At 36.9% G+C, this 12480-nt stretch overlaps 1 protein-coding gene across 1 annotated transcript in view; it reads right to left on the bottom strand.

Moving 5' to 3' along the window:
- Positions 1-3872: 3872 nt before the first annotated feature.
- PEX7 (peroxisomal biogenesis factor 7) overlaps positions 3873-12480 on the bottom strand; it is a 69908-nt gene continuing 61300 nt past the window's right edge. The window contains 1 exon segment of the mRNA XM_032217015.1: positions 3873-4806. Coding sequence (XP_032072906.1) covers positions 4738-4806 — 69 coding nt within the window. The 3' untranslated portion in view covers positions 3873-4737.

Below are 12480 nucleotides of genomic sequence, written 5' to 3'. Positions count from 1 at the left end.
TTTCTCTGAATGAAGTCCTTTAGTGAATACTACTTCGGCATAAAAGATGTGGGTTGTGTGTGAAATAGGTGGAATATTTTTGTATTTTTTCCAAAGCAAGGCACTTTGTGATTTCTCTACCCAAATCATTTCAATGCACTTAATAGTAAAACCGAGGATGGTGATTTTTTTTCCTGTGAAAATTAATCAGAGAAGCAGTGACTAGCTAACAGAAAGAATTAGAGGGAATTTAGAGCTCCGTATTAACTTTTAAGCACAGCTGAGATTCCACTAAATACACAAGCATAAGTTTAAATTCCCACTTAATGATTAAGCTTAAAATGAAGAGGGGGGCAAATGGGGGAAGAGAATCATTTTAACTCTCTTGAGCTCCCTGGAGGAAAGTCAGGAAATACACTTTCTAAATGTACTTGCTTGGTTGCTTGCCTGCCTTCAATGAATGGTAATCCTATAATAACTGGATGGCAGCAGGTTAGCGAAATGATAGGATCAGTAGACAGTGACATCCTGGAAGAAATCAAGTCAACTTGGGCCTTAAATCTTACCAATGAATTGTTGAGCAAATATATTCTAGTGCACTACCAAGCAACATTCATCCCCTGGAGGTAGCTTGAAATATAGAATTAACTGGATCATGGATTGTTCATTTAGGAGAACAAAATGTTATACCTTTGATCTTATAGATTGTTCAGTGATTGTTCATAATGGTAAAATCTCATTGTAAGAATTAATCCTTTAGGAACAGTAACTTCAGTCTATGTTGACAATAATTTTAAAAAGCACACTGTGATAAACATTCTGAATAGTTCCATATAAACCTCACATTTTCATGGCATGTAGTGAGGAAAATGTGAAATAGGATTATAGACCTACAGGGTTGACTTAAAAGACTATTTCTGAATGCTACTGAAAGACCTGAAGATACTGTGGTAAACCTGAAAAGCTGCAGCATTAAAAAAGAAAAAAAAGAACGATGCTTGAAGAATTAAGAGTTGATTTTCTGTAACTGGTAATGGAAAAATATTTGTATTATATTTGTATTATAATACTTAATACAATAATAATAATATTTGTATTATATTATGTTGCAAGATGTTTGTAGTATATTTTTTAATTGTTTGTTAAAGGACACATTGCATTTACTTAATATCAGCAATTTTCTGATTGGATTTATTCATTATTAAAAGAGAACGCAAAGGTGAAACAGTTATAGGAAAAAAGTTGAAAACCAGGGTGGAGGGCTAATTAAATTTAAACACTTTCTTCTAGCTATAGAATGTAAAGAACAGATATTGCCAAGTTTTTAAATCACTTAGTCTACAGGGTTTAATCTTGCCATTTTTCTTTTCCAGTAATTTACTTTTTTTACAAACAATTTACAGAACATTTCATTAGATCAAACATATCTATTAGATCTATTATATCTACTCTGTAACATCTTGTTTGGACAATGTTCCATGAGAAAGAGATAAAAGGAAGTAGTATTAATACTAGAAATAGGTAGTTGTATTTGAGCATTATGATAGCTACAGGCAATAGTTTTATATTTCTATGCAATTTCTTGGCTGAAAAATTTTACAAGTGTTTATGATGCTTCAGTCTCCTGCAATCTTTTTAAAAACACAAAAGCATTTATATTTTACATAAAATTGATTCATAGTAATCAAATTTTGGTTTTAAAGATCTGAAACATTTTTTTAAAAATTGTGCCTTTTTAATCATTACATGCTTATTAACTATTTGTAGAATTTTGTTTCTAGAAATACTTATATTTTATCTATCCTTTACGATAATTATAAACAAGTATGTTGGATGCTTGTGGGTCAAAAAAGAATCAGCAATTAAACCAAATCTACAAAGAAACTGATAATTCTTTTTTCTCTCGCTCCAAAAATATTATTATTATTATTTGAAAACTTATATAGAAAATAAGCCCCATCCCCTCAATGTGATGTGCCATTGGGGCAGACGAGCATTCCTGAAGAGGTCAAACAAAGAAATATAGGTGAAACTTGAAAAATTAGAATATCGTGCAAAAGTTCATTTATTTCAGTAATGCAACTTAAAAGGTGAAACTAATATATGAGATAAGACTCATTACATGCAAAGCAAGATAGTTCAAGCCGTGATTTGTCATAATTGTGATGATTATGGCGTACAGCTCATGAAAACCCCAAATCCACCATCTCAGAAAATTAGAATATTACATGCAATCAATAAAACAAGGATTGTACATAGAACAATATCATAGTACACCATAATCATCACAATTATGACAAATCATGGCTAGAATTATCCTGCTTTGCATGTAATGAGTCTTATCTCATATATTAGTTTCACCTTTTAAGTTGCATTACTGAAATAAATGAACTACTGCACAATATTCTAATTTTTCAAGTTTCACCTGTATAGTAATAGCAACAGCACTTAAACTTATATACTGCCTCACAGTGCTTTACAGTCCTAAGTGGTTTACAGAGTCAGCATATTGTCCCCAACAATCAGCCCTCATTTTACCAATGTCAGAAGGATGGAAGGCTGAGTCAACCTTGAGCTGGTGAGACTCAAACTGTTGTCAGTAGGCAAAATTAGCCTGCAATACTGCATTCCAACCACTGCTCCACAATAGTATATATAAGTATATACCAAAAATATATAATTTCATCAGGATCACCTGATGTGAAGGTCTACATAGTTGCTAAAAGTTTAGACCAACTGATGGCATATAATCAAACTAAAAGTTGAACAAAGCAAAAACAAGTTTCTACAGCAGTTAATATTTGTTGGAATTTGTTCCTAGAGATGAAAGGTTATTATCAATCATAAGTACTCAAATTTTAAAATGTATATTTAAAGTATTTAAACAGCAAGCTCCCTGTGTGATTTGCAGAAACTGAGCAACAAGCTGCATCATATAGTGAAAAATCTTGTCTCAACGTTAAGAGCACCAAAATCAAGTCTCACTGATCAATGCTACCATCTGGACAGGCATAGATTCTCAGCTCTGCTCAACTCTATTTAAGTCTATTCCAGACAAACTGGCTGTCCAGACAATTTCCCATGAACTTTATTCAACATGGCTAATGAGCAGCATAAAATGAGCAATATAAAAATGAACTCAAAAGATCATTGCAGATGAAACTATATACAAAATTGATGCTACTATATACTGGTGGAGAGCAAAAAAAATATAGGGTTTATAAGGGAAATTAAGTTCTGAAAATGTTATGATTCTTCTACTAGTTACAATTGGCACAGATGTCAACTTGCCAGTAGACTACACATTTGGCTGCTTTGGAATCTTGGACTTTTTCTTCATTTCTGATCAAGGAGATGAAAATCAATTTTACTCCCACATTTCTATCAATTATATTTTTAATGGGATATGGTTGATGAAAACCAGATTGTATTAATATGGATGTACACAAACACATTACAGCTCATTGCCATACGTCACAAGTAATACCACACATATGACTGGATTGAGCTCCAGAGAGTGACCCTTTCTTGTTAGAAGAAGTTTGTTGACTTTTTACAACTTAGCATCTTCCAGTTGAGTTGTATTATATTTCCCACCATCTTTGGTAAACTGTCTGAGGAAAACTGTATTGGTAAGATACACAACTAGATGATATTAAGTTGTTAGAAGCTGATAGTATAAACATTCACTTTATACATGGTACAAAAAAAGAAAAATATGCAATGGATAGCTTTTTCAAAATATTTCAGTTGACATAAAGCATACTGTGACAACATTAAATCAATGCTAAGTTTACTTTGTGGAGAGTTTAAATTATCTGTCATGGATTAATCAACTGACTTTTGAAACATAACTTAGTTTTAATTATTCTCATTAATAAAGATGCACAATGTTTAATGTCACATAAAAATTGATTTATTTGTAACAAGTAAATATTAAACATAGAAACTAACTATACTATTTGGATAACTATGGTAATGGCACAACTGTTTTTTTGTCTTAGGCATTTTGGCCCTCCCTTCTAGTTTGTCTGGATTCTGGCCTTAAGGTCATGTCCATTTTTTCCCTCAGAAATTGTTAATTTTAGTTCAATCATAGTTTAATTCAAAACAACTGAATCTAAAAATATATTACATTTGGTCAAGAAAACTATAGAATTTGTCTTACAAACAAAAAGAGAGATAAAACTCAGACTGTAAAACCATCAACTGTGAAAACTATGCGCCATGTTATAATACATTATTGCACAGAATTTCCATAATGAACTCAGTTCAATGCTGATACATTGTTTTATGATAAATTCTACATCTCAACAGTGAGAATACTTAAACTGCAATAAAATTTATTTTTTTAACTCTTATAAATATAAGACACAGTTCCTACACTGTACCTAATATTTACAACAGGAATAGTGTTATAGTGCCCTCCAGATGTCTTGGAATACAATTTCCACTAGCTCTTGACAATAATCATGCTATATGGGACTGTTAAAAGCTGTAGACCAAAACATTTGGAAGTTACTAGGTTGCCTGTTCATAATTTACACAATTGTATAGTCTGTACATAGCATGTGAACATTTTGCTGATTCAGTCCAGGTTCTGTGCAAGATATTATATGAATCTGTCCGTAATCACATGATTGAAACTTTGAAGCTCATATTAAATCTAATATTATTAGTAAGGCATAATATGGCAGATGCCCAAGAAAAACAAAAATAATTTCTTATAAATCAGTTCTTTACAATTGAGAAATCTTTCTATGCAGGAACTACCAATGAAGATGGATAATAGATCTTTATAGTTTCATCCCAGGCGCAGTCAGCCACCTATGGAGAACAAACACAATTTAGGACAAGAAATAATATGCATTCAACAATATTGACATACTATAATTTATATGTTTGCAGTGGTAATTTTGCCCCTGCAATACTACTAAGTATAAAGCCAACATATATAGATAAAGTTTAAAATAATTTTGGGTAAATAAATAACAAAATTGCATTCTAAATATTTTCATTTATGTCATTTCAATAAATATTTAGATAAATATTTAAAAGTATATATTTAAATATTTAAAACTAAAACTAACTAACCATAAACAAACATTACACTGTCAGGTGGTTCAAAACAGTTAAAAAACTAATTTAAGTTTACTTAGGTGAGACATACTGAATACTAAAGAAAAAATTCAGAAGATTTTCCAGAAATTGATTTTATTACTTTTATAGTACATAATGATGATTTAATCATTTTTATTACATTTAACAGTTTGTAAATGTATTTAATAATATTTTAAAATAAATAAAAATAAATAAAGCTCACAATTTATATTAAATTATCCCAAAGTAAATTAGAATTAGTTTCAGGAAAAATGCTTAAAAAGAGCATAAAATACATTAAATCTGGTAATGCAATTAAGCTTCTGTAGCAAAACATTAGAATATAATAACAGCATACAAAGACATATATAACAACAAAAAGATGAGCATATTAGATTTTTTTTTAAAAAAAACCTTTGTAGTTGGATCAAGTTAATTATAACTTAACTATCCATATGTGTCAAAAGATGTTTCAACATGTTAACATTAACAAAACCTACAATAATTGTAGCCATGTGTTATATTACTCTAAACCCAAACTAGCCTCCCACTTTACTCCATTTTCAAAAATACAAAACAAAGATTTTTATTTTCACTGAACTTCTATTCAATTAGTTGCAGTTTGCTGTAACTAACAGGTTCAATATTAAAACATAAATAACTGTGTGGTGCAGCATGTCTAGTTTTCTATTCATGATTTCTTTTCCCCGATCAACTGATAGCTCTATAATGATCACTCACAGTAGACTACACTTGCAGACAGCATATTTAGAGTTCACAAAACAAACACTCAACTGCCAAGAGGAAACAATAAATAAAATGCTATCTGCAAAATCCCTCGGGACTATTCACCTGAGATTGTCTTAATTAATGTCACATAACAATTTCTGAATATTAAGTATAGTAATCATTATTTCAACCAATCTTAGGAAAAGCAAACACAATTTACACAAGGCCTTTCAATCCAGATCTGTTACCGATAGCACATGAAAAAATATATAAATGTAACTAGGAAAAAAAAAAGCAAATAAAAGATAAATTACTTTGATAAGTTATGTTACTTGAAACGTAATCATCAACCAATCCCTAGATGATTGCTTTTTTCTGTTCAGCGGTGTCCACTTTTCGGAGACTAGAGACACGTCCCTACAATTTTTCTGAAGAGGTTTGCCACTGCCTCCTTCCTCGGGCTAAGATAAAATTACAGATCCAAACTCACCCAATTGGCTTTGTGCCCAAGGTAGTGCCAGCACTCATGGTTTCCTACTTTCCAGCCTGGTTCCTTAACCCCAACTGGGTCTCGTGGAAAACTGATTTGAAAGATCCCTAAAAGCTTTTATTTTACCCATATAGCATGAAACCTGGATTCCACTCAGCATCTTTAAAAATGAATACACCATTTAATTTAAATTATGTTATCAGGTGTCCTAATTCAAACTTAATGTTTGTCATTTTATTAGCAAAACTACCTGGATCTAATATATTTGATAAATACATTTTTCCTTCTGCATGTGAGAGAAATACAGACTTATAGCTTCCACTTCAAATAGTGAATTGGAGAATGAAAGCAGAAGCAGAACATTAGGCTTTGGAAAAACATCCCTTAATTCTGAAAAATACTTGAGGACAAACATAGCTATACAAACAAATGTTTCTGGTACTGATGTTCATCAGCCATAAAATATGATTACACACAGTTTTCTAGCTACTTTTCTTTCTCTGATTAGAATAAATTAGATTACTTGAAGTATGAATTGAGGATTCTGGAGTTATTTCAGGAGTTATTTCAGGTTCCTGTTTTAGGATAGTCAATCATGATTTTACTCCTCCTCAGTCTGTCAGGGTTTCAAGCAACACCCCCAACGAAGTGGGGGGGTGTTGTTCCTGCCCAGCACCCACATGCAATGTTCCCTCTAATTTTTTTTCAGTGTGTGTGGAAAAGTATAGTATTTGAGCAGTACATTTTCATGCCTGAGCACCTGAATTTTTTTCACAGATGTTTCACAGAGCAATTGATTTATAGGATCCGAATTGGAATGGAGAAAAATGGTTTTGTGCGTGTGTGCGTTCGTGTGTGTTTGAGTGAGCGAGGGATCCGGTAAGGGAACTGCGCCTATTTAGAAAAGGTAAATTATTGCAAACATGATCAGTTGAAGATAAGTATGGGAACAGGTTGGACGGTAGAGAGAAAGTGATAAAAGAGTGGGATAGAGGAAGAGCAGAATAAAAAAGAGGGAAGAGAGATAGAAAGAGACAGAGAAGGAGAGAGAAAGTGACAGAAGAGTAGGAAAGAAGGAGACAGAAAGAGAGACAAAGAGAAAGAGGGTGAGAGAGACAGAAAGAGACAAAGAAGAGAGAGAAGGGAGAAGGAGAGAGAAAGTGACAGAAGAATGGAAAAGAAGGAGAGAGAAAAAGAAGAGAAGTAGAAAAAGAGGAGAGAGAAGGGAGAAGGAGAGAGAAAGTGACAGAAAAATGGAAAAGAAGAAGAGAGAAAGAGAAGAGAGACAAAGAGAAAGTGGATGAGAGAGACAGAAATAGACAAAGAGGAGAGAGAATGGAGAAGGAGAGAGAAAGTGACAGAAGAATGGAAAAGAAGGAGAAAGAGGAGAGACAAAGAGAAGGAGGATGAGAGAGACAGAAAGAGACAGAGGCGAGAGAAAGTGACAGAAGAATGGAAAAGAAGGAGAGAAAGATAGACAAAGAGAAAGAGGGTGAGAGAGACAGAAAGAGACAAAGAGGAGAGAGAAGGGAGGAGGAGAGAGAAAGTGACGGAAGAATGGAAAAGAAGGAGAAAGAGAAGAGAGACAAAGAGAAAGAGGATGAGAGAGACAGAGAGAGAAGAGAGGAAGAGGAAAGAGTAAGAGAGAACATCTCATTTCAACCCTGAGGTGCAAATATTCTCTTTGATTGGTAATTTTATTTGTCCATTTACTATCCAATACTCTCATTTCTCCTTAAGTTCATCAAGAATTCCCTTCTTTTTATTGAATTTATCACAATACCTTGAGAACAACTTTTTTCAGCATAGCTTTACAGCTATTTAAAATATATAGTAATTTAGGTCAGGTTTTCAGAACATTAGTCTATTTATAAGTCACTAAGTGCAAAGAAACAGAATTCAGAAAGTTGGCTTCCCTTTTTGTAACTGCCTATTGTCTGCTTAATTTTCTATCTACATTTTTGATAACTGATATTCACTGTTGACCCAAGAAGCCCATCGTAGAAAGAAACCCTCCCTATGAACTTTGTTGGGCTTCCATGGAATGAAGTTTGATCTTTTTCTCAACCATACAGTAGCATATTCTTTCTAAGGAGGATATAATCAAGATAGTCCATAATTGCTATCAATCTAACAGTATGGCGATTGTCAATAGAGAGAGAGAGAGACAGAGAGAGAGAGAGAGACAGAGACAGAGAGAAAGAATCCCTCCTTCCTTCAGCCCAACACTCTTGCTGGCATCCGGCCAGACGAGAGGGACTGCAGAGGGTCTCCTTGAGTCTAGGGCAGCGAGTCATTCAATGGGAAACTTACCTCTTGGAAGGAATGACCCAGCTTGGCTCCCGCTTTCGATCTGCCGCCCAACGCCTGAACGGAGACGCGAAGAGGCAGGACAGACGAAGTGGGAGCCAAACTGGGTCATTCCTTCCAAGAGGCAACTTTCCCACCGAATGACTCGCTGCCCTAGACTTGAGGAGACCCTCTCGTCTGGCCGGGATGCCAGCGAGAGTGTTGGGCTGAAGGAAGGAGGGATATACACGCTCGCGATCTCCTTCTCCCTCCCTCCCTCTCCCTCTCTCTTGAAAATGGCAAATCCGAGCAGCCGCTGCTGGAAGCCCGTCCCATACCTTCTCCCAACCCCCACACCCCTTATCTCAGCTACTTTCTGCCTTGTGGGCCTAGAACTGATTGCTGTCTCCAGGCTGTCTCTCTCTCCTATTATCGTGGAAGGTGTCTCACAAAAACCACGTGCGCGGCTGCACACCCGCGCAGCTTAGAGGGAACATTGCCCACATGTCCATCACATGGTCCAATCAAGCACCGTCCCAACTGGAGATGCCTCCCAGTCATGCCACTCCAGGTGCAGGGCAAGATGTCCTTGACTCTCTGAGAAAGGAATGTTATTTTGACTATATAACTCCCCTACTGTATATAATCACCCATTTTTCCCACAGCAGAAAATATGGCAGGCCTGAAGGCCCAATGTAAAAGATAGCTTCCAGGCCTAACACAGTCCTTGACTAATTTTAAATTAGTTATGTTTTATTTGTTTCATTTTGATGGAACTTATTTATGACTAACTTTAGCCAGCAGTGTTAATACTTATATAATAAGGGCAAACCATGGTTCAGCAGGTTTACAAACATAATAAACTCAGACCTACTCAGAACATACAAAGATCCTGGTCTATAGAGCCTGCATCCTGAGCACACACTTGTACTGCAGTGAGTCTTGGAACCATTTACGCACAGCAGGAGAGAAAGTCGAACACCTTTCATATGCGCTGTCTGGCATCACCTGGCATGACAAAGTACCAAATAGCGCAGACCTGAAACATGCTGGAATCTCTAGCATGTATACACTATTGAAACAACAATGTCTATGCTGGCTTGGGCATCTTGTGAGAATGGCTGATGGTCGGATTCCGAAAGATCTCCTGCATGGAGAATTAGTGCAGGGAAAGTGCCCCAGAGAGAGACCACAGCTGCAATATAAGGATACCTGAAAGAGGGATTAAAGGCCTTGGGAATGGACATTAACAGCTGGGAAACCTTGACCTCCGATCGTTCAGTTTGGAGGCTAAAGACGCAGCATGGCCTTCTCCAATTCGAAGAGACACTTGTTCAGCAGGCTGACGCAAAGAGGCAGTCCCAGAACCAGCAAAATCTGGGGATTGGGCAGGGGACAGAATGTATCTGCCCCCTCAGTGTGGAAGGGATTGCCATTCTCGAATTGGCCATTTTAGCCACACCAGATGCTGCGTTAGGACCTTTTTCCAGAGCACGATGCCATAGTCTTTTGAGACTGAAGGATGCCAATGAGAACTACAAAACACAGTGGTAAGATCACATAGGTATATTCAAACAAATAAAGAAACAATAATATTTCTCATCCAATGTATTAATACAAAGGTTGGATCCCCTTCCATACACTGAACCACAAATACAATGTATTTCAGTACCATTACTATATAACCAGCCTTCAAGCCGTTCAGCAGGTAGGAAGGAACTGATTAAAAGACAGGCAGTTCCAGTGAAGAGAGTAATTACCCTAAGCCATTATATGATTTAACTATTTGAAGAGAGAGGGGGGAGAGGGAGAGGGAGAGGGAGAGTGAGAGTGAGAGGGAGGGAGGGAGGGAGGGAGGGAGGGAGGGAGGGAGAGAGAGAGAGAGAGAGAGAGAGAGAGAGAGAGAGAGAGATTTTTTCTCGAAGACTGCTGATAGATTAGCAACATGCATGAGTAATACCATTTTGACTTTATAAATTTCTTTATCAAATTGCCTCTTCATATAAAAATAAACAAAAGCTTGCCCAAGGCTAAAAATGGTAAAGAGTCTAAACCCAATGAGATGTAGATGCATTAACTTTTTTCCTCCTATAACTCACTGAACAAAAGCAGCAAGAAAGGTGCTACAAATGAGCATTACATATTTTGTAGTACTCTTTTATTTCATCTTTTTGCATCCTTGACTATGAAACAAAATAGTAAAAACCACAACTAGTTAAATAGATAACACCCCTGTACACTTCCTGGAGTGATCACATCCTATCAAGTAAGACAAAATAATAGTAATAATAGTGATAATAGTGATAATAGTGATGATAGTAATAACAGTAATAACAGTAATAACAGTAATAATAGTAATAATTAGTTGAAAGCACAAAAGAATTTAGCCAAGACATTGGTATGCAGTGTGGAATTGACAAATGTGCATCAATGGCAACCAAAGCAGGCAAGGTTATAGAAGATGATGGAATAGAACTTGAGAATGAAGAAATGATAAAGGCAGTAAAACCAGAAGAAGGCTACAAGTACTTTGGGATTTTAGAGGCCTCTGACTTAATGCATAATAAAGTCAAGGAATTAACTTCAGCCAACTACATTCAACGAATTCGCAAGATATTAAAGTCCAAATTGAGTGGAGGAAACATTATAAAAGCCATAAATACCTGGGCTATACCTGTGATTCGATACTCTGCAGGAATAATTGCCTGGACCCAGATGGAGTTGGACAATTTGGACAGAAAAACAAGGAAGCTTATGACAATGAATAGTAGCCTTCTTCTGATATTACTCCTTTGCCCCCCCTCCCCTGCTGCCGGCGAGCCTTACCATCTCCCTACCCAACACTGACTCTCCTCCACCTTGGCTGGTGACCATCTACTCTGGCCGTAATATCTGTCCTCCCCTCGACCGTCTGCTGCCTGCCATAGCCCCAGATAGTTAGGTAGATTTAGGTAGATATAGGGATAGGCTTAGGTTTAGATATAGATAGATATAGATAGTTAATTAGATTTATAGTTTAGGTATAGTTTAGGTATAGGTACCGGGGGCAGGGCCATCTGTGGGTGCATTCGGCCTTTGGGCAGGGCTGATGGAGACCAGGGTTGGGGTCGGGGCTAGGGTTGGTGGTAGAGTTAGTGTGGGGGTTAGGGCTAGGCTGCGCCCGGGTTAGGATTAGGATTAGGATTGGTATAGGGTTAGACTGGGTGAGGTTAGGTTGGGTTAGTGTTAGATTAGGCCTTAGGTTTAGAATTAGGATTAGAATTAGGATTAAGGCCAGGGTTGGAGCAGGACTAGGAGTGATAGATAATGGCAGCCGTAGGGGCCAAGACTCGGCTTTGTGGAAATTGGCGCCCTTTACTCCGTCTTCCGGAGCAGCTCGGGCCAGTCCCAGACGTTGGCCCCCCAGACTTTGCCCCTCCAGACTTTGGACCCTGCTCAACCTTAGGAGAGGGAGAAGAACTACTCTCCGGCACGGGGTCCACTAACTTCTCTCTGGATTCAGAGGGCTTAAGACTGGAAAGCTACTGTTTGTCAATACCGGACCCTTATCCCTTGCCCTCTCCGTTTACAGCCACTTTGCACACTATTGACTCTGGACCTGTGGCCTTGGAAGTTTCTCTGGGGCACAGAGGAGGGGAGAAGAGTGGAGCAGCTCGCCCTCCATCTGCACATCGTTGTCTTACATCGCACTAGCGCAGTGCTCTGTGAATTTTTTAGGAATGTAGTGTGAATGGTATGCTTGGCTGATGTTTGTACCCACTTTTTTTAACTTCATATTGTTGTATTTTTTGTGTTTAACTTATACCCGTGGGGAATCCATGGGTGAGTGGCTGTATGTGTATGAGAGGATTGAGAGTACCGCCTGGTGCCTCCTCCACTGAGTCAGGTTGGCA

This window comes from Thamnophis elegans, chromosome 4 (genome assembly GCF_009769535.1).
Source record: "Thamnophis elegans isolate rThaEle1 chromosome 4, rThaEle1.pri, whole genome shotgun sequence".
Classification (NCBI taxonomy): domain Eukaryota; kingdom Metazoa; phylum Chordata; class Lepidosauria; order Squamata; family Colubridae; genus Thamnophis; species Thamnophis elegans.
Note: the sequence above shows the minus strand (reverse complement) of the source record. Positions and strands in the feature narration are given on the sequence as shown.